At 42.2% G+C, this 27,991-nt stretch overlaps 1 protein-coding gene across 2 annotated transcripts in view; it reads right to left on the reverse strand.

Annotated features, from left to right (window-relative positions):
* opcml (opioid binding protein/cell adhesion molecule-like) overlaps positions 1 to 27,991 on the reverse strand; it is a 263,748-nt gene that overhangs the window by 111,541 nt on the left and 124,216 nt on the right. For both annotated transcript variants that reach the window (XM_061703111.1, XM_061703112.1), the window contains exon 2: positions 10,977 to 11,212. In XM_061703111.1, the coding sequence (XP_061559095.1) occupies positions 10,977 to 11,212 (236 nt within the window). The remainder of the gene's footprint in view (positions 1 to 10,976; positions 11,213 to 27,991) is intronic.

The raw sequence follows: 27,991 nt of genomic DNA on the forward strand, positions 1-27,991 counted from the left end.
TGTTGTCGAGGTTGTTGTTGTTGTTTTAGCCATCCATCCATCCATCCATTCATTTTCTACCGCTTATCCGAGGTCGGGTCGCGGGGACAGTAGCTTTAGCAGGGACACCCAGACTTCCCTCTCCCCAGCCACTTCATCCAGCTCTTCCGGGGGGATCCCGAGGCGTTCCCAGGCCAGCCGAAGGACGTAGTCTCTCCAGCGTGTCCTGGGTCTTTCCCGGGGTCTCCTCCCGGTGGGACGTGCCCGGAACACCTCACCTTAGCTCCTTCTTTACCACAACGGATCGATACAAAGTCCACATCACTGCAGACGCTGCACCGATCCGCCTGTCGATCTCCCGTTCCATTCTTCCCTCACTCGTGAACAAGAGTTCCAACCTGCAGGAGCCATGCCTCTTAATCACTCACTTAGCACACACTCACCCCATTCACTGTATATATTTTTCTCACTAAACACAACTGGGCACAAATATCAAAGGGTTCCTGGGGGACTGGTATGGGATCGGGAGAGTGTGGGTGCCGGATCGGGTTTCAGCACGTCTGTGCAGTTTCCCGGTCCGTGCGCCCTCCCCCTCCAACCTGCCTGCCCCCCTGGATTTTAAATGCATCACACACACTCCCCATGTTTTAATGCACCACATACACCTATCTCTGGGGGGCGGTGGGTCGTGGGTGGGGGGGGCGTGTTTGGTTGTTAGGCAGTAGTGCCTGGCAGCCCCTGCCCCCACCCCCTTGGCTCACTGACCTCTCCAGATTTTATTGCACCACACCACTCGGGGGGCACTGATACCCTGGGTAGGGCCAATGACTGCCAGTCGGGGACCTGGTAGTCATAGTAACAGGGGGGGAGGTGGGTCTCACTTACTTGCATGGCGGTGCACCTGAGGCCGGGCCCCCCGAGCTGGATGACTGCTTGGTGTTGGGGCTGACCTTGGTCCACACCCCCCAATCGTTCCCTTGACGGGTGCCCCTATCCGCCCTCCTTTCCAACAAACAAGGGACACTCTCCCGCCTTCTGTCTGTCTTTGTGCATGTAAAACGGTATCAATTCACTTGCATGTATCCGCAGACACACACCCCAAGGACTCTTTCACTGGGTGTGGGGTTACGCACTTACTGCGACAAATAACCCATGAATATGCAAATCGCGTGTGTATCCCCTCACTTATACTTACTTTTATAATTCACATAATGCCACCACACTTCAGTTGCACAGTCGGGTTCACGACCCTTGTCCTGCATGCTTCTTCTCCTGTCCTTGTCCTATTCTATCTTATCCTGTCCTTCCCTCATAGGGTGTAGCACGAAAGCCCTATGCAACACTGTTGTAGATGTTGTAATGATTTACTTCTTTCCTGTTTATAATTAGTGTCTTTTGTCTTTGTTTTTCTCTCCCTTCTACAAATTTTGTTCTGTTCGAATGATCAAGTCTGATTCTCAATAAACCTAAATTATAATACCACAGCGGAAGCTTAAAAACTCCACTGTGACACAGTAAAACTGTTCCGGCATGAAAGGGATACAGAGTTTCCATTCTGCTTGACCTAACAGCCGCCGAACAGGACAAAAAAAAAAAGAAAAGAAAAAAAAAAAGAAAAGATTATGGCTGCTTCAGGACAACGGACTTGGCTATGCTAGACCAGAAAATGGTTACTCCTACAAATATTTTAAGTCAACCCAAAGGACAATCTTTAGAAGTAGCACGAAAGAAGCAAAAAAGACACGGGAAATCTTATTTTTGGGACGGTCAACGTGCGAACGCTAAAGGACGATTCTCGATGAGAAGAGCTACAACATGAGCTAGAAGCCATCAAATGGGGTATACCGTATTTTCACGACCATAAGGCGCACTTAAAAGTCTTAAATTTTCTCCAAAATGTACGGGCCTTATGCGGCACGGCTTATGCGTGCACCGAGTTCCAAAATCTGTAAAAGTTGTGTGACTTTGATGAGCGCTCCGCTTGACTGACTGGGAGCATTTCCTGCCGACATGCTGCTTTTATAGAGGAAAGGCGGAAGTGACTGAGGATACCATGCGGACGTTACAGGGGTAAGGGTGCGCGTGAAAGAGGAGGCTAAAGGCACACCCCCAGTAGGTATATATATTGGCTAAAAACCCCCGAAAATGGCACCTACGAAGAGACATGCTTACGAAGCAGTTTAAACTGTTAAAGTTTAACAATAACAAACAGAGGAACATGGGAATCGAGCAGCCGCGAGAGAATTCAAGATCAACAAATCCATGGTTTGCAAGTGGAGGAAGCAGAAAAACGCCGACATCATTGCTGAACAGCCCCCCGGCAATGAGACTGACTCCGACAATGATGAGAGGGAACCCGTCATGTTTGATGGCGAAATTGCCCAGCTGTTCATTTCGGATACAGAGGATGAGGACTTTGATGGATTTGTGGATGCGGATTGATCAAAAAATAACGTGAGTTCATTGTTAAATACTTCAATAAAGTACCACCAAACTCACTGTTTACATTGTTAAATACTTCATTAAAGTACAACCGAACTCAGTTTTGATCCCGCTGCCTTTTTAAAAACATATGTTTTAGCGTGCATGCATGCTACTGTATGTTTTAAGATAGCATATGTTTTACCATGCCTGCGCCCAATAATATGGTGCACCTTATGTGTGTGTTAAATACAGAAATAGACCCCGTAACTGAGACTGCACCTTTTATTACGGTGCGCCTTATGGTCGCGAAAATACGTCGGAAAGATGAAGCTATGTTGACTCTCGAGAATGGCCATCTATGCAATGGTGGAGTTGATTTCATTAGTAATAAAAGTATCACCAATTACGTTACCAGCGTCAAAAGTGTTTCCAATAGAATCGCCACATGTACCATCTCTATTTGAAAGCGTTACTCGCTTCAGTTGATAGAAATATATGCGCTGACCAATAACCACACGGACGATGAGGTGGAAGCATTTTACGAGGTTTTATCCCGTCTTTATAGTCAATTGAAGCACACATTTCAAATAGTCATGGGTGACTTTAACGCCAGGATTGGCCTTAACTCTGGCGAGAAATCAATTCAAGAGACGAAAGAGGAGAAAGAGGAGAACGCTTAATAGAATTTGTTGAATAGAAGGCTTATACTTTATCAATTCGTTCTTTAACAAGAAATGGAACAGAAAGTGGACATGGATAAGCCTCAAAGGTAACACTAGCATCATAGACTACTTCCTGTCCAACGACAAAGGGGTATTTACGGATTGCACCACCCTAAATAAATTTGACATTGGAAGTGACCACAGATTAGTTCGGGTCAAAGTGCAAATCAACTGCCAACTTGAACGAAATAAACTTCTAAAGAGCAAGCTTACCAAATTAAACATAAATCAAGAAAGAAGCGACGAGTTTCAAATATGTTTGGCTAATCGCTTTAAAGCTCTTCTAACGCTGGAAGACACAGATCTGTCAACACACAACGACGAAATTGTTAACGGGATTGTTCAAACTGCACACAAAGTAGCACCATCAACGAGAAAGACGACAAAATCCAGAATATCGAAGGCTACTCTTGACTTAATGAAAAAGCGACGAAAAATGAAGAAAAAGGGCAGTATTATCAACAAAATTTAATATGTTGAATTGTGCAAGACGATTCGGAAAAGATACAAGAAGAATTGATAACTGACAACGTTCGACTTGTTCAGAAAACGCTTGAACCTGGGCATGGAATAAAAAACGTAAAACGTGCATTAATTCGCCACAAGAAAATAATTTTTGGTTTGAAAATGGAAGATGGAACGATATGTCACAGCTGCCAAGAAATCGTACGATTTGAAGAATTTTATACAAACCTATACAGTGACCCTCACCGAATGATTACTGGAAAGCTAGAAGCATTACTCAGTTCCATGTATCCTGAATGAAGAGGTTGAAAATGCTTATTAGTTCACTTAAGGCCGGAAAAGCTTGTGGTCTGGATGAAATTTCTCATGAAATGCATAAAACAGGAGGGAACGAACTTAATAAGATCCTTGTAAAACTATTTCAACGCTGCTTGGACTTGCAAGAAGTACCGGCGACATGGAAAGATGCAGAAATCATTTTGCTACATAAATCAGCCGATAAAATGGACCTCCGAAATTATCGCCCAATAAGCCTGCTCTCAGCGATTTAGAAAGTCTTTGCAAAGATATTGGACAAACGAATTGGAATCAAACTCAGTGAAGCACAGCCGATAGAACAAGCGGGTTTTTGTAGCAGTTTTAATACTATGGACCACATACAGACAGTTCAACAAATAATCGAACGACACAACGAGTACAAAATGCCTGTGTTTATAGCCTTCATCGACTGAAAAAGCGTTTGACTCAGTCACCACCACTTCGATACTGCAGGCGCTAGTAAATAAAGGGATAGAGCCGACGTATATCCACATTCTACAACCCCAATTCCATTGAAGTTGGGATGTTGTATTAAACATAAATAAAAACAGAATACAATGATTTGCAAATCATGTTCAAACTATAATTGAATACACTACAAAGACAAGATATTTAATTCTCAAACTGATATACTTTATTGTTTTTAGCAAATAATCATTAACTTTGAATTTTATGGCTGCAACACGTTCCAAAAAAGCTGGGAAAGGGTCATGTTTAACACTGTGTTACATCACCTTTTCTTTTAACAACATTCAATAAATGTTTTGGAACTGGGGACACTAATTGTTGCAGCTTTGTAGGTGGAATTCTTTCCCATTCTTGCTTGATGTACAGCTTCAGCTGTTCAACAGTCTGGAGTCTCCGTTGTCGTATTTTATGCTTCATAATGCGCCACACATATTCAATGGGAGACAGGTCTGGACTGCAGGCAGGCCAGTCTAGTACCCGCACTTTTTTACTACGAAGCCACGCTGTTGTAACACGTGCAGAATGTGGTTTGGCACTGTCTTGCTGAAATAAGCAGGGGCGTCCATGAAAAAGACGTTGCTTGGATGGCAGCATATGTTTCTCCAAAACCTCTATGTACCTTTCAGCATTAATGGTGCCTTCACAGATGTGTAAGTTACCCATGCCACTGGCACCAACAAAGCCCCATACCATCCCAGATGCTGGCTTTTGGCTCAGTCCGGATGGTTCTTTTCCTCTTTGACCCAGAGGACACGACATCCACAATTTCCAAAAACAATTTGAAATGTGGACACATCGGACCACAGAACACTTTTCCACTTTGCATTAGTCCATCTTAGATGAGCTCAGGCCCAGAGAAGCCGGCGGAGTTTCTGGGTGTTGTTGATAAATGGCTTTTGCTTTGCATAGTAGAGTTTCAAATTCCACTTACGGATGTACCGCGGAACTGTATTTACTGACATTGGTTTTCTGAAGTGTTCCTGAGCCCATGTAGTGATATACTTTACACATTGATGTCGGCTTTTGATGCAGTGCCGCCTGAGGGATCGTAGGTCACGGGCATTCAATGTTGGTTTTCGGCCTTGCTGCTTACATGCAGTGATTTCTCCAGATTCTCTGAAGCTTTTGATGATATTATGGAACGTAGATGATGAAATCCCTAAATTTCTTGCAATTGTACGTTGAGGAACATTGTCCTTAAACTGTTCGACTATTTTCTCACGCACTTGTCCACAAAGAGGTGAACCTTGCCCCATCTTTGCTTGTGAATGACTGAGTAATTCAGGGAAGCTCCTTTTATACCCAATCATGGCACCCACCTGTTCCCAAAAGCAAAAGTAAAACGAAGGTCATGTTCAATCGTTACTATCCACAAGAAGATATCCAAATGGAGGACGACGTCCTAAACGTCATCGACAACTACCATATTTTCACAACCACAGGGCGTAATTAAAAGTCTTAAATTTTCTCCAAAATGGATGGGGCGCCTTATAATGTGGCGCGCCTTATGTGTGCACTGATTTCCAAAATCTGTAAATGGTGTTGTGTGACTTTAATAAGCGCTCCGGTTGACTGACTGGGAGCATTTCCTGCCGACACGCTGCTTATATAGAATAAGGCGGACGTGAATGAGGACAGCATGTGGACGTAACGGGGGAAGGGTGCACGTGACAGAGGACGCTAAAGACACGCGCCCAGTAGGTATATCGTTCCAGTATGTGCATCGGTTTGGCTAAGGACCCCCAAAAATGGCACCTACGAAGAGACACGCTTACAAAGCTTTAAACTGCAAGCTATCACTTCAGAAACATGGGAATCAAGCAGCCGCGAGAGAATTCAAGATGAACGAATTCATGGTTCGCAAGTGGAGGAAGCAGGAAACGAGCTTCGCCAAGTCAAGAAGACGAAGCTGAGTTTCCACGGAAACAAGGCGAGGTGGCACAGGTTGGAAGACCAACTCGAGCAATGGATTAATGTGCAAAGAACAGATGGGAGAAGCTATCCATCCAGGGAATGACTACCGTGGCGCAGCAATTTACGGCGGATTACAAGGAAAAGCTGGCCATCTTCCGCTCCTACTGCAGTAAAAAGATTACCGACAAAGACATCCAGCCCAACCACATCACCAACATGGACGAGGTGCCACTCACTTTCGCTCACTTTCGACATTACGGTGAACCACATTGTAGAGAAGAAGGGGACCACCACGTTAGCGATACGCACAACGGGGCACGAGAAGTAGGCTTTTACTGTTGTGCTTGGTTGCCATGGTAATGGGCAGAAACTGCCACCTATGGTTATTTTTAAGAGGAAGACACTGCCTAAAGAAGAGTTTCCAGCCGAAGTCATCGTTAAGGCAAATCAAAATGCCTGGATGGATAAGGAGAAAATGAAAGAGTGGCTGAGTGAGGTGTACGTAAAGAGACCGGATGTTTTTTTTACATGCGTCAACTTCACTGTTGATCTGTGACTCCATGCGCGCCCATCTCACAGACGCTGTGAAAAACCAACTGCAACTAAGACTGGGAGGCAACGCTGGGCGAGTTACGCCACCATATGTGAATGGATTGTGGATGCTGGGGCTAAGGTATCTGCTTTGACTGTTGTCCGAGCTTTCGCGAAAGCCGGCATCGTTGCTGAACAGCCCCCCGGCAACGAGACTCCCTCTGACAGTACGAGAGGGAACCCGGCATGTTTGATGGCGAAATTGCCCAGCTGTTCAATTCAGATACAGAAGATGAGGACTTCGATGGATTTGGGACAAAAGATTGATCAAAAAAATAATGTGAGTGTATTTTTAAATACAGGTGGAAGTAAATCGGACTCCTTTCCGGTGAGGGTTGGACTACGCCAAGGCTGCCCTTTGTCACCGATTCTGTTCATAACTTTTATGGACAGAATTTCTAGGCGCAGCCGAGGCATAGCGAGGGTCCTGTTCGGTAGCCTCAGTATTGAATTTCTGCTTTTTGCAGACAATGCTCCTCCACATTGAGAGGAGGCAGATGAGATGGCTCGGGCATCTGATTAGGATGCCTCCTGGATGCCTCCCCGGTAAGGTGTTCCGGGCACATCCCATCTGGGCCTCGCTGCTAAAGCTACTGCCCCCACGACCCGACCTCAGATAAGTGGAAGAAAATGGATGGATGGATATGATGATTAGAGCAGCTGCGAGAGAATTCAAAATCAATGAATTTATGGTTCGGAAGTGGAGGAAGCAGGAGAATGAACTCGGCCAAGTTAAGGAGACAAAACAGAAGTTTCTGCGGGACATTGGTGTAAAAAGGGCATCCAAGAAGTGAAGTTGCAAGCGGTGTGGGTGATGAGAAATGGCGAACACACCTGTATTAAGACTGGGAGGCAGCGCTGGGCGAGTTACACCACCATACGTGAATGGATTGTGGATGCCCGGGCTAAGGTATCTGCTTTGACTGTTGTTCGAGCTTTCGCAAAAGCCGGCATCATTGCTGAACAGCCACCCGGCAACGAGACTGACTCTGACAGTACGAGAGGGAACCCGACATGTTTGATGGTGAAATTGCCCAGCTGTTCAATTCAGATACAGAAGATGAGGACTTCGATTGATTTGTGACAAAAGATTGATCAAAAAAATATTGTGAGTGTATTTTTAAATACATAGTAGAATAAAGTTCAACCAAACTCACTATTTTGCTTCTGTTACCTTGTTTTAGCATGCGCCGAATAATATGGTGCGCCATATGTATGGCTTAAGTATAGAAATAGACCCGGTAATTGAGACTGCACCTTATGGTGCGGAAAATACGGTATATATATATATATATATATACATATATATATATATATATATATATATCCATCCATCCATCCATTTTCTGAGCCGCTTCTCCTCACTAGGGTCGCGGGCGTGCTGGAGCCTATCCCAGCTGTCATCAGGCAAGAGGCGGGGTACACCCTGAACTGGTTGCCAGCCAATCGCAGGGCACATACAAACAAACAACCATTCGCACTCACATTCACACCTACGGGCTATTTAGAGTCTCCAATTAATGCATGTTTTTGGGATGTGGGAGGAAACCGGAGTGCCCGGAGAAAACCCACGCAGGCACGGGGAGAACATGCAAACTCCACACAGGCGGGACCGGGGATTGAACGCGGGTCCTCAGAACTGTGTGACTGACGCTCTAACCGGTCGGCCACCGTGCTGACAACTTAGCTCCTACGATCACTGGGAGCTCCTAGGATCACTGGGACACACAAAATATATATATATATATATATATATATATACACACACACACACACATTTTCTGGTTGCCAACCAATCGATATATATATATATATAAACATCCCAAAAAAATGCGTAGTCGGTTGAGTGAAGACTCTAGATTGCCTTTAGGTGTGAATGTGAGTGTTAATGGTAGTTTGTTTATTTGTACCCTGCGATTGGCTGGCAACCAGTTCAGGGTGTACCCTGCCTCCCGCCCCAAGATAGGTGGGATAGGCTCCAGCACACCCGCGACCCTAGTGACGTTAAGCGATACAGAACGTGTGTGTGTGTGTCTGTGTGTGTGTGTGTGTGTGTGTGTGTGTGTGTATATATATATATATATATATATATATATATATATATATATATATATATATATATATATATATATATATATATATATATATATATTGGGCGGCACGGTGGCCGACTGGTTAGAGCGTCAGCCTCACAGTTCTGAGGACTGTGACTGTGAGTGCGAATGGTTGTTTGTTTGTATGTGCCCTGCGATTGGCTGGCAACCAGTTCAGGGTGTACCCCGCCTCCTGCCCGATGATAGCTGGGATAGGCTCCAGCATGCCCGCGACCCTAGTGAGGAGAAGCGGCTCAGAAAAAGGATGGATGGATGGATGGATGAATTCTTTGGCAACTATCTCTGAGGGTGTCTGCACTAAGTAACATTATTTGATCCTTGTGTTGTTGTTGTTTTTTTCCCCAGTAATCTCAAACAGAACCTGCATTCTTTAGTTCAAGTTTCATGTGTCGTTAACATCCTATTTTGCATTTAAAGATAAAAAAAAATAATAATAATAATTACACAAATTAATATATGTACTATCATAACTACAAATTTTACATTTAAAAAAACATTTGGCCACTTGAATCTCTTATTTATTGGTTTAACTAATTTCAAATTAAACAGGCTTCTCTTTGGATGCTGGCATTAGCTTCTACCCTTGTCAAGAACCTGAAACAGACCATTTAAAAAATAGAGTTTTGCGATAAAATATTTTTTTTCTAGTTTTACATTGCTTTTACCACCTGACATGGAAAGTGTACATATGAGTGGGAAGTAGTTATTTTTATCACTATTTGAGAGAGATTTACAAAGCTTTTAGCTTAGTCCAAGGGTCACTTTGGATCATTATCACCTGTTTACAGCTGTTGTCGCTTCACTTCAAAATAATAGTCCAATGTATATTGTTGCGCCACCCTGACATTTAGCTCATGAAAATTCTGGACAACATTTTACAGTTATTTTAACAGGTTTAAAACTATGGATATTAGAAGGGAAAAAAACAATCAAGAGACATCAATCAGAAATTAATGCCTGAGTGTTTTATTTCTATTTTATCATTATCAAAATATAATTTGTTATTGTTTTCTTAGTCCGCTTACTTGCTCGGACAGTTAGGTCACCACACATTTTAGGGCAAGGTTGTCAAACTCATTTTTGTCGCGGGCTACATCGTAGTTATGCGTTCCCTCAGAGGGCCGTTGTGAGTGTGAACCCATTTTCATGCCTGATATACGTAATTACATATACACAAAAAAAGTGATGGATAACTCCATTTGAAATCAGAAGAAGCCAGTGAAAAGTTGTTTGTTCAACGAATATGCAGTTTATTATGAAAGGGGGATCGTAACGAAAAATGCTTGCAATGTCTCAACGTTATTAAAAGTGAAGACAATTTGGAATTTTGGTAGTATTTTAGGCAAAAACATGAAGCCGACCCGACACACATGATTTTGCAGGCCACATAAAATGATGTGGCGGGCCGGCTAAATATGCATGTCATGTCATTGACCCAGATCAAGAGTATGGACACCTGTCACACGCACACATGATGTGATGTTGCTTTGATTGAAATCTGAGTGCAATCTATGGCTCCAACTATACTGTATGTTTGGTAGACCTTTGTTTAATTTTGGCTTGTTGGTGATGTCTGTATGAGAACTGGATGTAAATTGGGGCCAGGGAAATAATTGCATCCAACACTCCCGGCAAGAGTGCTTAGTGTTGGTTGCGAAATGCCACATATGTCTCCAATCACCCGCTAAAATGTCCCAGTGGCCTAGTCCCACGACAGGAGCTCGATGTGCACTCGGATGGCTTTGGAGACCATGTTACTGTGTTCTATGTGTATGTTTTGTGTGCGCATGATCAGAGCTCTGTGTAAATTTACGCACGCCCCAACGCACAAGTGTAACTTTATAAATCGCAAATTTTGTGTGAGAATGTTGGTATGCATGCTTTAAAGCACACATCTGTGTGTACGCACCCTTGACAAATGAGGCCTCTGGTCACTTTTTGACATTCAGTCACATAAAATGTTAAAAGAAGAGTGCTTTACCTTGAACAATGAGGTGGACTTTTGTGGCTTTTGGTTTTTTATTTGTGAGGATGGAACAGACATAGGGTCCCTCATCATGTACATCAACATTTTGGATCTCGATGCTGTATTCCGTGACTGCTGCATTTTCCATCAAAGTGACACGAGGGTCCAGAGACCATTTCTCATTCCCTGCAAAAAGAATGGTGGTGCGATTGAGCCATGCCACTCTTGATACGTTACTGTCCACACTGCATCTGTAAAAAAGAAAGAAAAAAAGTCTTAATACACATACATGCAGGTCTCTTGTAGAAGAAAACAAAATCCAAGTGGTGCCATTATTGTTAATACATACTGTTATGTACTGTAAAGTCACGGTTATAAATTCATGATATTTTATTCCAGTCAAATTAGTTTCATAATTGTAACTTTGAATGAAAGAAAGAAATAAACTGTCTGCATTGAAAAATATATCTTTACTATCTTTCAAGCTGTAGTGGTGTAGTGGTTCACAGAGGTGCTTTTCAGGAAGCTAGCCTTGGTAAAATTCCTGATCTATTCCCAGCTATTTTCATCTGCTGCCACACAAACATTTTATATTTATTTATGAAAATATACATGTAGCTCCACCGGTCCAACAAAAGAAGGCCATGATTCAGACTGATGTCCAGAGTTTTGTTTCATTTCTCCTTGTCCACCGATGACGTGACAAAATCATGAGACACTATGAAAACTATAAGGTATGGGTCTGATTCTGTATGTGAAGAATCAATGGTGTAATCCAGGGCAGTGGAGGAAGATTTTCTGTCTCGGATTCGGTAGTTGGTGAACTTTTTGGTAGTCAGTTTACAACTTTACTATGTGCCGAGGGAGTTCTCTCACACCGTCACTATTGTTATTTATGTTACACCTCCCGCTGTGCCAGCAGTAGTTTGTGACATCATATAATAATACAGACCCAAAACCCTGAACCTTTCACTGTAACCTCAGGAGATTTCAACCATGTTAGCCTCTCATCACTGTCAACAGGTTTCTTTCAATATATCAACTGTCATACAATGGGCAAAACAGATACTCGATTCGTTTTATGTAAAAAATAAAAATAAGCTTGGACTGCATCAGCCCACCCACCTTTTGGCAGCTCAGATCATAAGCTCGTCTACCTTCATTCCTGCTATAAACCCTGTATCCTGCGGCAGTCTGCATCCACCCAGTCATACAGAAGGTAGACAACAGAGGCCAGAGAGTGTCTGAGAGCCTGCTATGAGTGCACACACTAAGACGTACTGCAGGACACTGAGGAGAACGAGGGTTCCACGGACATCGACAGACATCGACAGACTGTTTTACAGACTACATGACCTTCTGCAGAGATATGGTTGTACAATTAAGGACTGGGATATGCTTTCCAAACAAGTCCTGGATCCCCTGCCACATCAAAAGGCTCCTCAATCATAAAAAAAAGAAGCCTTTAGGGAGGGGTACAAGGAAAGGCACAAGCAAGTGCAACAGGAGCTGAAATTAATTTATTGCCCACGCAGACAATATATTAATCATGGGTAACTTTAATATTCATATGAATTACCCGTTGGAACCTCTTGGTGAAGTATTTCAAAAAATAACTGATACTTTTGGTTTCATGCAATTAATACATGAACCGACCCATTATAATGGTAATACTTTAGATTTGGTATTAACCCGGGATATTGCGACCTCAAATGTAATGCCACTCCTTTATACTACTGCTACGTCCGACCATTACTTCATAATATTTGAAGTACTGGCCCATTGCCATCATTCTGAAAACAACCAATGCTATATCAGGTGTAACATTAGTTCTTCAAGTATACTGCCCTCGGTGAGCTATTACCCTTAGCAAGTGCCTTATTGCCTTCTTATATGGGTCTTATTGATAATCTCACAAATGATTTTAATGTGGCTCTGTGTGAAGCCTTTGACACACTTCCACCATTAAGACTTACAACACACACTAAGAAACTTACTCCTTGGTTAACAGATGAAGCCCAAGAACTTACTGAAAACAATAATGTTGGAAGCTTGAGCGCAAATGGCGTCTGAGAAAAACTTCAGGTCTTCCGTCGGGCATGGGGGATAATTTAATGCAATACAAACAAGCTCTCATTGTAGCTAAACTAATACTTGCTCCAGAATAATCTGATTTAATAAAAAATAAACCCTAAATACCCATTTGATACAGTGAGAATGCTAACCCAAAGCAACTTACTTCCAACAGCTCCTCCTTTTCAGTTGATGATTTCATGTAATTTTTAACAAAGGAATTTTGCTCATTTAAACGACACTAAGTACATCTTGCCTCAAACCCGTTGAATTCTTCCATCACTGAGACTAATATGGACACAAAGCCAGATACCCTTTTAGCTACCCTCTCACATTTTGAGGAAGTATCCCTTGACAGACTAACAAATGCGTTTCATGCGGCAAAAACAGACAAAGTGCTTGCTCAACCTCTTCCTGGGAAACTCCTTAAAGGGCTGTTTTTAATCTTATGATCTTCCATCTTAAATATTCTAAATTTATCATGCTCCTCTGGCACTGTACCTGCAGCTTTCATCACAGCCGTTATTCAACCCTGACTCAATAGACCCAACCTTGACCCTGAGTCTTTGCAATTGCAGGCCGGTGTCAAATATCCCATTTATTCCAAAATGTCTTGAAAATTGTAGCACAACATCTTAATAATAACATGGCCTCCAGCAATCTATTTGAAGTTTTTCAATCCAGATTCAGGACAGACCCCTCTACTAAAACAGCCCTTGCAAATGTGACAAATGATCCTTTACTACCTATGGACTGTGACACCTCATCAATACAATTATTACTGGACCTTAGCGGTGCCTTTGATACCATCAATCACAACATACTACTAGATTGCCTCGAAATACGGATCACCATTACAGGCGCAGCACTTTCTTGATTTGGAACTTATCTCTGAGAGTGAAAACACCATGTAATCCATGGTAATGTGACCTCTGAGTATTATAATGTCACTTGTGGAGTCCCGGATCGATACTTGGCCCGAGACTTCTCTCTCGGTCTCGTACAGTGCAGACGCTTTTTTGCTTGGTCTACTTTCTTCACCTCTGTTAAAGTTTTTTCTTGCTGATAAGCTTGTTTTTATTCTAAAAATATTAGAAGCAGCGACTCGTAAATATTTTTCAATCTGTAGGACTGTACTTTTTTTGTAAATAGTCAGTTGTTGGCATATTCCAATATTTTCTGATACCCTCTCACCATTACGTGAGATTGGCCTGCTAATTAGCACAAGGCTGGTATTAGCAACAAGACCAGCAATCAAGATGCCTCCCTTTTCCACTGAGGAATATCATGGACTGCTGCAGAGGATGTAATTCCTGGAAACGAAAATCCACCGTCTTGAAGTGTATGTTGATGTAAATGGACAGTCAGGGAATGAAACCACTCTACCAATGTCTCAAAAGGGTGAGCAGAAGTGTGCTAACAGACACCCACTTAGCTCAACAAAGAGGTCGGATGTGGACTGTGGAAACGGTAATGGACCATCCAGCAGTTCTCCCTGGAATTTACTGGGAGCAAAGCCCAAAGATATGGGACACAATCTAAAAGGGAGGACACAACACCAGCAGATTACCAAGGAATCGGGGTGGCCTGCGTTGCGGGCTTTTTCTAAGCAAAGTGAGAAGCCGAGGACGGTCGCTACAGCGAAGGGCAAGAAAAGGACGCGAGTCAATGCAAAACCACTTTTACAAGACCCTGGCCAAGAATGCTCATCCCCCACCAGTTGGTGCTGGAGCTGTCAAGGATGTGAAATGTTTTTTGCAGTGACAAGAACACCAAAGTACTGTGTTTTACCAATGACATGGTGTCTGATATCTCAAAAAAAAAAAATCCTGGAGACCACTAGTCAGCACCCAACTGTGAAATCTGTCATTATGCACACAGGGGCCCTGGATGTTCTCAAGCAGCAATCAAAGGTACTGAAGCGAGATTTTATTGATCGCCTAAGAAAAGTGCAATGTTTGGATGCTGAGGTTTTCATAAGTGGACCTCTCTCACTTGTACGATTTGGAGATGAACGTTTCTCTTGAATAACTCAATTAAAAAAGTGGCTCAAAGAAGTGTGTGCTGCACTATCTGTGAGTTTCATTGACAATTTCTGTGTTTTTTGGGAGCGCAGACATCTTTACAAGGCAGACGGTTTCTGTCCAAATACACACGGGGTTAAGTTATTGGCTGCCAACATTTTTTACTGTGTACGCCATTCAGCGGCCCGAAAAGAAAACACTGGCCTTATTGACACGGCTGAACGACAAAGAGATGCATTTTTTCCCAAACAATCGGAGAAAAAAGAGATAAGGCAACACGAGGCGCAGACGGATTCATCAGCATCGTCCAAACAATCGGAGGAGCAAATGACAAATGAAATGAGCCACCACGTTGAATCTCCCACACCCCTCCCTGCCCCATTGGAGCAAAGCCCAATGCAAAACTCACTCTACGAGCCTAAATTCTCTGTTAGGTGTGAGAGATGAAGACTATTGTCAATATTGGACTCCAACGCACACCATGCCAAGATCTTCCGCCCATCCCCCCTCGCTTGAAACCACCATCCACTAAGATGCAAAGGGCCCCTTCTCCTCCCATGAAAAATCTTATCTCTAAATCTGACTGATATCTGCGGGGTCTTTTTCAGAATAAGTCAGACCCCGATAGAGATCAGGCATTTTTCATCTGTGTAATTACAAGGGAAGGAAAGTTGGTCAAAGAAATATGGCACAAAAAATGGAGAACTAGAAACTTAGTGAGGATAAAATGTGAATCTATCAAACCATTGTCTCCAGTTATCTCTGCGAGACAAGCTTTTCAATATCAGGTAACTGGGTAACAACTCAATGTTGAATAATGACATCATGGCAGCTGTGGCCCAATGTTTAAAATCATTGCCTGCCACTGTGGGGACCTAGGTTCAAGACCCTGAGTGGACCATCCACCAACATCCCCTGGACTCACGGCTGTGGTGTCCTTGAGCAAGACACTGATACCCTGAAATGCTCCAAGGGGCGCTTCAGCTGCCCCCCGCTCCAGTGTGTTCCACTAACATGTGTAAGTGTTCACTGTGATGGGTTAAATACAGAGAACAAACTTCGTGTGCATGCATGCATGTTCATGACAATAAAAGGTGATTCTTCTTCTTCTTCATTACAACCTATGATCTGGACTAAATGAAACGTGGTGAACAGAAAGTAGCTGGAATACCATTTTAGTGTTGAATAGGGAAAAAGGGCGGTATTGCTGTTATTTTTAAGTCATTATTTAAGTGTAAAGAAATTATACTGGGTGATTTAAGCTCTTTTAAATATCTGTTTTTTAGTTAAAGGTGACCAAAGGTAATTGTTTTAATAATTTATAGGACTCCAAGATACAATAGAAAATTTAGGGAGGATTTTTCAGAACTGCTGTCAGTTATTTGTACTGACAACAACTGTTTTGTCATAACGGGAGACTTTAACATTCATGTTGACAATAAGATGGGAAAAAAACCTCTAAAGAACTCTCTGCTATACTAGATACATTTGAAAATATTAAGAGTCCAACCCACACGCAATGTCACATCTTAGACCTGGTCATCTCTTAGGATGTTGAAAATTCTATCAATTGACATTATGGATACGGCTATTTTTGACCATTTTTGTGTACTCTTTGAATTACAGATTCTTCAAAAAGTTCAGACAACCTCTATGTCTATTAAGAAAAGGTACATAAATGAGAGCACCGCCACTACGTTTATGGAGAACATAGCTGTGCCACAAACTCTGAATGCTGAGACAGTTGATGAACTTTTGGATAATTTCACCTGGAAAATCTCAAATATGAATGCTGTCGCTCCTATTAAAATTAAGACAATGTTGAGGTGACCTAGAACACCGTGGAGGAGTACAATGATGGTAAAGACCTCTAAATCGAAGTGTCGGAAAGCAGAACGTAAGTGGAGAAAAACTAAACTCCAAATTGACTATGACCTCTACAAAGTCTTTGTAATTTTAACCAAGAGTTAGTCAGGGCTAGACAGCAACACTTTTCTGAAATCATCAGTAAGAACTTCAACATTACTCGTACTCTGTTTGCGTGGTTGACAAGCTCCCCCCCACCCCCAATCAGATAGCTCCAGGACTCCTAACAGCAGATAAATGCAGTGAATGTTTGTACTCAGGTACACAAACATACACGCGCCAATCATAGTGCAGTGACATGTGTCCCGGAGCCAGTAATATAGGAACAGGGCGTGTCCTGCCAGGAAAGTGCTTGGGATTCCTAATAATGCCGTTCTCAGTTGTCAGCTCTGTGCGTATTTCCTTTATCTAACATGACGGGAATGTGCGTGACAACAACCAATTAGAGACGTCCTTTTCCTGCTCCACTTCCCGCTTGCAAGTTGCGGGAGTAAACAGAAGCTCTCCCTGTAGCGAGATCGAGACGCCGAATTTGCCATCCTCAGAGACTGCTGAGTCAGCAGCGGGCCGGAGGCGACGCCGGTTGTGTGGGGCGTCTCCAAAGCGACGTGGAGCAATGCTATTATAACTAGCCAATGTGGAAGGCATGTTGGCCCCCTAAAAAACAGGGAACACTGTGTTTATTCATTTTAAGAAGCGCCACCCAAGTGATTATGTGGAAAGCAAAACAAAATGTGATTGCACTCAGTACAGCCTGTCACTCTCTGTTGCCAGCACAAGTAGCATTAGCAGTTAGCCAATGCTAGCAATGAGGCCACCAGCAACAACAATCATGTCATCATTAATCAGGTGGTTTGTAAAACGGCAAAAATGGCGAAACTAGTTAATCTGTATTGTTATTAATGATGATACACGTTTGAAAGTAGTAATAATGTTAACTGGGTAGAGAGCATCATACCTGGAGAATGATAATGTTGACAATTCAAGGTATCGTCACTATCCCTTAGTGGGCAGGTTGTTTATTTTGTATGTCATACCTCCAAAAATAGTCAGGATTTCAAACTAGGGTTATGTTGTATTTTTCTACATTCACTGCACTGTTGAGCAGTGATGCCGATAACGGGTTGCAAAGTAACGAGCAAAGTAACGCGTTACTTTTCCTGGGAAAATAATGAGACTACAGTTACTTCTTCAATCCAATATAGTTTTTTTTTTTTTGTTATTCTCCTTAGTAAAAAGTGTATTTTATTTTCATTTTTTTAATTTACACATTAAGAATACAGTTTTACTGGCGTGTTAAACACAAAATGCATTGTGGTTCATTATTCATAACGAGTGCGCGATCATCATTCGGTCATGGAGGGGAAGGACTGACTCGATGAAGGACTTACAATCCATCCATCCATTTTCTGTACAGCTTTATCCTCACAAGGGTCGCGGGCTTGCTGGATCCTAACCCAGCTAAATTCGGGCGACAGGCGGGTTACACCCTGAACTGGCCAATCGCAGGGCGCATATAAACAAACAACCATTCGCGCACACATTCACATTTCATCTAAGGGTAATTTAGAGTCCTCAATCAACCTACCATGCATGTTTTTGGGATGTGGGAAGGAACCGGAGTGCCCGGAGAAAACCCACGCAGGCACGGGGAGAACATGCAAACTCCACACAGGTGGAGTCGGGAATCGAACCCCAGTCCTCAGAACTGTGAGGCAGATGTGCTAATCAGTCGTCCACCGTGCCGCCAGGATTTACAATACTTAGCTTAAATAATATCCATCCATCCATCCATTTTCTGAGGCTGGCAACCAGTTCAGGGTGTACCCTGCCTCCTGCGTGATAATAGCTGGGATTGGCTCCAGCACTCCCGCGACCCTTGTGAGGATAAGTGGCTCAGAAAATGGATGGATGGATGGATGATTAAAAATTACTTTCTCAACAATCTTGGCTATGAAAGGGAGATTTGAGATGGGTCTATAGCTTGCTAACATTGAAGCGTCCAGCATTTTATTTTTTTTAGCAGGGGCTTAATGGCAGCTACTTTAAGAGCTTTAGGAAAGTCGCCTGACTGAAGTGAGCAATTGATTATTTGCTGCAAATCAGCTAGCACAGACTTTGCAATAGCTTTGAAAAAGTCACATGGTATTGAGGCAAGACAGCTCGTTGATGGTTTCAGCTGCTGAACCGTTTTCTCTACAGTTTTTTAGTCAACTGTATCAAATTCTGACATGGTCAGAATCAGTATCATCTTTATTTGCCAAGTATGTCCAAAAAACACACAAGGAATTTGTCTCCGGTAGCTGGAGCCGTTCTAGTACGACAACAGACAGTCAATTGACAGAACACTTTTGAGACATAAATACATTAGAATTGTTCCTGGGTGGGTTCAAATGTAGCATCATTTTATCATTTTGCTGATTTGTGCTAATATTTAACCTGCTGGATTGTATTTTTTCACTAAAATAACAAGCAAATTCATTGCATTTATCTGCTGTTAGGAGTTCTGGAGCTATCTGATTCGGGGGGTTGTGAGCTTCTCAACCACAGCAAACAGAGTGCGCATATTGTTGAAATTCTTACTGATGATTTCATAAAAATGTTGTTGTCTAGCCCTGACTAGTCATTGTCAATTTGGAGTTGAGTTTTTCTCCACTTACGTTCTGCTTTCCTACACTATGATTTAGAGGTTTGTACCATCATTGTGCTCCTCCACTGTGTTCTAGGCCGAAGCGACCTAATAGCAGCAACAGCATTCATGACATTTGAGATTTTACAGGTGAAATTATCCAAAAGTTCATCAACTATCTCAACATTCACAGTTTGTGGCACAGCAATGGTCTCCATAAACTTAGTGGCGATACTCTCATTTATGTAACTTTTCTTAATAGACATAGAGGTTGTCTGAACCTTTGGAAGAATCTGTAATTCAAAGAATACACAAAAATGGTCAGAAATAGCTATATCCTATATGTCAATTGATAGAATTTGAACATCCTTAGCATGAATTACATCTTGTGCAGACAATGTAATCCACCTGCGTGCTTCTACCTCCGCTCTTGTAGGTCATTTTATGTTCCTGCCTCTTCAGGAAAAAAAGTGTTCACTACAGCCATTTCCATCATTTTGGCAAAGTCTACCACCATCTGTCCCTCCATGTTCCTTTCCTGGATGCCAAATTTACCCCTCACCCCTGTTTCCTTTACCAACATGTCCATTACAATCTGCAACAATCAAGATTCTATTACCCTCAGCAATTGTCTCATTTCCTTATGTGGGTCCTATTTATAATCTCACAAAATGATTTTAACGCGGCTCTGTGTGCTCTCAACACCATAGCTCTCAAAACCGTAGCACCATTAAGACTTAAAATGTGTCCTAAAAGACTTACTCCTTGGTTTACAGATGAGACCCGAGAACGTAAAGTAGCATGTTGGAAGCTTGAGCGCAAATGGCGTGTGACTTAACTTGAGGTCTTCCATCAGCCATTGGGGATAGTTTACTCAAATACAAACAAGCTCACATTTTAGCTCAAATTAATTAGTTTTCCAAAATAATTTGTCATAATAAAGATAACCCTAAATAGTTATTCTATACAGTAGCAATTCTAACCCAAAAGCCTACTTGCAACGGTCTTCCCTTTTCAGCTAATGATTTCATGCAATTTTTTTACAAAAATAATTGAGCTCATTAGGAATGAGATTAAGGACACCTTGCCTCAAGCCCGGTTGACTTCTTCAATCATTGAGACTACTGTGAGCACTAATGCATTCTTTTTTGATGAAGTATCCCTTGACAGACTCACGAAAATCGTTAGGGTGGCAAAAAAGACAACGTGCTTGCTCGATCCTCTTTCGGGGAAAATCATTTAAGAGCTGTTTTAATCATAGTACCTTATATCTTTAATATTATAAACTTATAACTCTCCTCTGGCACTGTACCTGCAGCTTTCAAGACAGCCGTGATTCAACCCTTACTCAAAAGACCTAACCTCAACCCTGACAGTCTTTGTAATTATAGGCCAGTGTCAAATCTCCTATTTATTTGGAAAATTATTTTTAAATATTGCAGTACAACAGCTTAATGATCATGTGGCCTCGAGTAATCTATTTAAACTTATCAGTCCGCATTGAGGGCAGACAACTCTACTGAAACAGCCCTTGCAAAAGTGACGAATGATCTTCTAATAGCAATGGATTACGACATCTCATCAATACTATTGGTACTCAAACTCAGCGCTGCCTTTGACACGGTCGATGATCCATCCATCCATCCATTTTCTGAGCCGCTTCTCCACACTAGGTTCGTGGGCGCGCCGGAGCCCATCCCAGCTATCATCGGGCAGGAGGCAGGGTGCACCCTGAACTGGTTGCCAGCCAATCGCAGGGCACATAGAAACAAACAACCATTCGCACTCACATGCACACCTTCGGGCAATTTAGAGTTGTCAATTAACCTACCATGCATGTTTTTGGGATGTGGGAGGAGGTGCCCGGAGAAAACCCACCCAGGCATGGGGAGAACATGCAAACTCCACACAGGCGGGACCAGGGATTGGTCCTCAGAACTGTGAGGCAGACGCTCTAACCATTCGTACACCGTGCCGCACAGTCGATGATAATATACCGTATTTTCACGACCATAAGGCGCGCTTAAAAGTCTTAAATTTTCTCCAAAAGTGTGCACCGAGTTCCAAAATCTGTAAATGTTGTTGTGTGACTTTAATGAGCGCTCCGCTTGACTGACTGGGAGCAATACCTGCCGACACGCTGCTTATATAGAGGAAGGCAGACGTGACTGAGGACAGCATGTGGATGTAAAGGGGGAAGGGTGCTCTTGACAAAGGATGCTAAAGACACGTCCCCAGTAGGTATATAGTTCCGGTATGTGCATCGGTTTGGCTAAGTTACCCCCGAAAATGGCACCTACGAAGCACAGTTTAAACTGCAAGCTATTAGTTACGCGGAGGAACATGGGAATCGAGCAGCCGCGAGAGAATTCAAGATCAACGAAACCATGGTTCGCAAGTGGAGGAAGCAGGAAAACGAGCTTCGCCAAGTCAAGAAGACGAAGCTGAGAAACAAGGCGAGGTGGCCCGAGTTGGAAGACCAACTCGAGTAATGGATTAATGAGCAAAGAACAGCCGGAAGAAGCGTCTCTACAGTCACCATTTGACTGAGTGCAATAACTCGGAGCTTGCCATCATTCCGGGAGGATTAACAAAGGAACTCCAATCGCTGGATATCAGTGTAAAGAGGGCGTTCAAAGTGAAGTTGCGAGTGGCGTGGCGGCGATGGATGACAGATGGCGAACACAGCTTTACTAAGACTAGGAGGCAGTGACGGGCGAGTTACGCCACAACTTGTAAATGGATTGTGAATGCTTGGGCTAACGTGTCTGCTTGCACTGGTGTTCGAGCTTTTGTAAAAGCCAGCATCATTTCTGAGGAGCTGCACGGCAACGAGACTGACTACGACAATGACGAGAGGGAACCTGGCGTGTTTGTTGGAGAACTTGCCCAGCTCTTCATTTCGGGTATAGAACATGAGGACTTTGATGGATTTGTGGATGAGGATTGATCAAAAAATAATGTGAGTACATTGTTAAATACTTTAATAAAGTACAACCGAACTCCCGCTGCCTTTTTAAAAACATTGTTTTAGCGTGCATGCGTGCTACCGTATGTTTTAAGATAGCATATGTTTTATCATGTCTACGCCCAATAATACCCTGTGCCTTATGTATGTGTTAAATACAGAAATATAACCCGTAACTGAGACTGCGCCTTTTAATACGATGCACCTTATGGTCATGAAAATACGGTACTACTTGAACGCCACAAAACACTGATCAGTATTACAGGTCCAGCACTTTCTTGGTTTAGATCCTAGCTCTTGACTAGGACGCACCATGTAATTCATGGTAATGTCCCCTCTGAGTATTATAATGTCACTTGCAGAGTCCCGCAGAGATCTGTGCTAGGCCCTTTTTTGTTCAGTATTTATATGCTGCCGCTTGGCAAAATCATACACAGATATAAAGGTTAGCTTTCACTGTTATGCCGATGATACTCAGATGTACATGCAATGAAAATTAACCAACCCATGCGACTGCTCTAATCTGGAAGCATGTCTCGTTGAGATGAAACAATGGATGTAACTTTTTGCTCCTCAAACCTGAGAAAACTGAGCTTATTGGCCCTGTTACACCAAAACTGCATTTTTTTCATTTTCACAATATTGCTAAGATACGGCCCATTTTATCTGCTAGTGATGCAGAGATCATACTCCACGCATTTGTTACGGCTCTCCTCGACTATTGTAACATGGTTCTCTCTGGTCCTCCCATGTCTAGTATTAAAAGCCTACAGTCCGTAAACAACACTGCAGAAAGACTTGACAAAGACGAGAAGGTTTGATCATATTACCCCAATACTGGCCAACTTGCACTGGCTCCCAGTCCATTTTAGATGCAATTTTAAGGTTCTGTTACTTACTCATAAAGTACTACACGGGTTAGCACCCTCCTATCTCGCTGACTTCGTTGTACCATATGTTCTGTCCCAAAACCTACGCTCACAAAACGCTGGTCTTTTGGTGACGCTGAGAGATAGAAAGAAGTCCACAGGCTCTAACACCTATTCAATTTGGGTTCCAGTACTCTGGAATGCCATACCCGCAGATATTAGAGCTGCTATCTCAGTAGAAATACTTAATTCCTGACTTAAGACTTATTTTTAATCTTTGACATTCAGTTAAAGTACACGTTTCACTGTTTCACTGCCGCTTGTCCTATCTCCTCCCCCCTCTTCTCATGCTCGGAGAGAGGCTTTATGTTAAAACTATTGACTTTTCAGCGTAAACTGTAGTTAAGATGGTTATATGAAAAATTCCAAGTAGCAAACTGTGTACCAGAAACCGACATGAAATGTAAATTATACACACTACATTTCAAACGCCTTACTTGTCTCCCAAACTTCGAGGAGCATGTTCTCTTAAGTATCAGCTCTGCACTTTTGATGGCACACTGACAACTACATGAAGAGTGCCACCATTCTGCCCACACACCCAGTTTTGGCTTTCTGTTATTATTTTCTAAACCTAGAATATTCCCTTTAATTTGATATGTGTCACATCACACTTTCATGTGCTGCTTGTCACAACAAAACCTGAGGTTTATCCAAAAAGAAACTTCTCTCAGAGGCATTCAATGAAATAATCAAACTCAACATGAATTCCTGTACATATACCATTGCTGCTATAACCGTTGAGCTCCATAAAAGTTGAATCTGACAAAAATCGTATTCTTTTGTAGTCAAATTAGACAGAGCGATACTATTAATCCTGAGGGCATTTCCAGTCAAATAATAATATTAAATGAATTCATAAATCCTGCATTGTCTTAACATTGCAAAGCCAGAATCACAGCGAAATGATCGACATAAAGACGATACTCCTTCTCATCACTTATCTCCTGGCCTTCAATTCCATGGTGCACTGAATGAATAGCATTACAGTGGACCACCGTTATTTGCGGGAGACTGGGCCAGAACACGAATAGCAAAAAAATCCACGGACAATTTATGCCATTATAATTGTACTGAAAAAGACAAAACCCAACTGCTACTAAGCGTTTTTTGTTTTTTTTTTGGGTGGGGGGGTTCCCTCACAAAAATGAAAAAACAAAAATTTTGAAAAAATAAAAAAAAAACATGGGGAAAAAAATTGAAAATAAAAGGAGAAAAAAAACCATACAGTGATTACCAGGGTGCCAAACCACGAGTATGTGGAGGTCCACTGTACCCACTATTATTAGCATTACTAATGTCATTCCAGATTGCTGCTGCAGGGTCGGAGGAAGCCATTTGAGAAAATCAGTTCTATCAAAATTCAAATTCATGACCTGAATCACGTCTACAGGTACAGTAAAAAACACTTATAGGTGTTTAAACTGCTATGTTGACATGATGTTGCTGGCAGCCATCTGAGTCGCAAAGAGATAAATACTGTACAAGTTGTACATACATACATACATAAATTTAGGTCCATCAATACAAAACTTATCTTGATTGTGGTATGTCAAACAATAAACAAATACAATCAGCAACTCTTAACAGTAGGTTTTACTTCATATGTATATTAGACCTTATATGAATTACTATTACCATAGAATTTTACCCTTTAGCCATAACAATATTTACTTTGAGTGCTCTTACTATGTATTTATTAAGTATATTTATTAACCCTTAACACCGAGCCTTGCAAATTTACATTGCTAACTAAGCATGGTTTTTATAAAAGCGCTTTAGCACCCTCCAGTGGAGGGTGCTAAAGCGACCAACCTTGTTCCCGAGTCAACCAGGTGCTTCATAATAATTGAAGAATTGCATCTTAAAATTCACTTAATTTCCGTTTTTTAACCGTGGAGCACACTTTTCTCTGCGCATTGGCATTCGCGGTGCTGTACAACAGTAGCTCCCGATTAACGACTTTCAAAATAAAAGCTTTTGCAATATTATGAAATGACAGAATTTTAAAACTTATGAACCAATTTTATAATAAAACAAAAATAAGTCATTTACACTCCCACCAAATCATTAGTGTTTGATTAGTAACCAAATGGGGGATAATAATTTCCTCATGAAGAAATAACTTTTAAAGTCTATGAAAAAACATAGTCCATACGAATAAACCTTATACTATACAAAGAGGTTGAACAGCCTCGAGGAGCAGAACTAGTTTCTGTACTGGGCAATCCAGTCCTTCAGGAACATTGTCCTTTATCGTCTTCCTTTCTCCAAAGCAAATCTTCACTTTTCTTACAAGTCCATCTTTGTCAGTTACTGTGTCCACAACTCAAGACAATCTCCATTCATTGCAGAGTAAATCATCCATCTTCTCCATAACAACATCTCCAACTTCCAAGTGTGCCATATCTGCTTTGTTGCAATTTTGGATAGATACTCCTTTTTTCCAACGTGACCAAAACTGTTCCGATAAGAACTGCACCTTTTACGTGTGGAAATGTCCTCTCTGATCAATTTACCTGGAGGGGGAGGGCTGCCTTTGACTTCATAGTAAGCAGGTGATCTGGGGTCAAAGGCTCTGGGCTGTTTGGATTGCTCAAGTTGTCCACTGTAAGAGGCCTGCTGTTCACAATTGCCATTGCTTCATAAAAGAATGTTCTTAGTGATGCATCATTCATTCTGCCTGATGAAAGTGAAGATGTTGAGCGCAGAATGTTTCGAATGGTTCTGATTTGTCTTTCCCATATGCCTCCTGTATGGCTTGAATGAGGAGTGTGCATTTGGAAATCACACTGTTTCTCAGCAAGAAATATGGTAATGCGGTTAGAATCCACTTATTTTAAAGCTTCTTGTAGTTCATTTTTAGCCCTGACAAGGTTACTTCCTTGATCGCACTTTATCTCACTGACTGCTCCTCTTACGGTGATAAAACAGCGGAGCGCATTGATAAAGGTGTCTGAAGTCATTTCGTCTAACATTTCTATGTGCACGGCTCTGCAGCAGAGGCATGTAAAAAGAAATCCATAATGCTTCTGCACTTTGTGAGCTTGTTTCGTCAGAAAGGGACCGAAACAGGCCATTTAAAAAAATGTGAACGGAGATGGATATAAACCCTGTGTTGGGAGATCAGACTTTTTTTTTTTCTTCTGTACCTCTCCTAAGTCTCCGACACTTTACACAGTGGTGAACCAATTTTGCCACGGCTTTATTTATGCCTGGTATCCAAAATCCATTTGATCTGATTTCATTGATTGTCAGACCTTTCTCTTGGTGTTGCACTTTACTGTGGAAATGAGCTATAAACAGCTGAGTCACATGGTGATCTTTTGGGATTATAACTGGATACTTCAATGTGGAGGAGAAGAATTTAGCATTTTTGAGCCTTCGTCCCACCTTAAGGAGTCCATCATTATCAAGAAAAGTGTTCATTTAAAAAGTTTTTTTTTGCGGAAGTGCCTGTTTTTGAAGCATCTGTATCGCCTCTGCAAATTTACTTGCTTGTACATCCTATAGAACAACACTTTGTGCGCCTTGTCTTTCTTGTACTGTACTGTGGCTTGTCTCTTTTGACACAGCGAATGAGTCGAGCGACAGCTTGAGTAGCTTTATGCCATGAGGAAAATTTTTGTTAACTTGTCTGATAAACCCTTGTTCTCTGTTTTGAGTGTGTTCAGTGCAATTACATTTTTTACTTCTCTATAACCAAGTGGTATGTTCGTGTCAATGTTGGTAGCAGGAGGTATTTCTTTGTTCCATAGTGGCCCTTTGAACCAGTCTGAAGTGATGAGGTCACTTGCAGTTGAACCTCGGGGGGCAATGTCCGCAGGATTTTGCTCAGAAGGGAAACATCTCCACTGCTGGAGTTAGCTGTTAAGCCTTATCATTTGAACTCTGTTGGAGACAATCGTGTGAAAACGGCGTGCTTCGTTCTTAATGTAGCCAAAAACTACTTTTGGGTCCATCCAAAAATGCTCGTCTATCTGTATCAATTCAAACTCATCCTTGAACATGTTACTTACACTTATGGAGACAACCGCAGCTGTAAGTTTGAGTCTTGGTATTGTTACCGCAATAGGAGCAGCTCTAGTCTTTGCTGTAAATAAACCACAATGCACATTTTCATCTTTGTTCACGTCTTAAGTACGAACACTAACCATAATCATACGAGCGTCAGAAAAATTATGAAACTCTGTTTTTTACGACTTGGCCAAAGTCTTTAGGAACATAACAGCGTGGTATTGTGATTTTCTCTAAGCTCTCCAACTCACTTTTCCAGTTGTCCCACACTGGCCTGTTCACTGGGAAGGAGATCATCCCAGCCTGTGCCTTGTTTGCATGTCTCTTGGAGCACGCTTTTGCCTGTGAGTACAAAGGAGGAGATGAACCCCTGTGGGTCGTAAAGAGAGGCGACCATAGATAGGATGCCACGCCTTGTAGCAGATTGATCGTTGGGGCGAAACCTGAGTGTGTCTGAATCAATGTGCCAGTGAATGCCTATTGCGCTTTCAAGCTTAGTCATTAAATGCTAGGTCTCATGCTTG

Source organism: Phycodurus eques, chromosome 17 (genome assembly GCF_024500275.1).
Source record: "Phycodurus eques isolate BA_2022a chromosome 17, UOR_Pequ_1.1, whole genome shotgun sequence".
In the NCBI taxonomy this organism is placed as follows: Eukaryota; Metazoa; Chordata; class Actinopteri; order Syngnathiformes; family Syngnathidae; genus Phycodurus; species Phycodurus eques.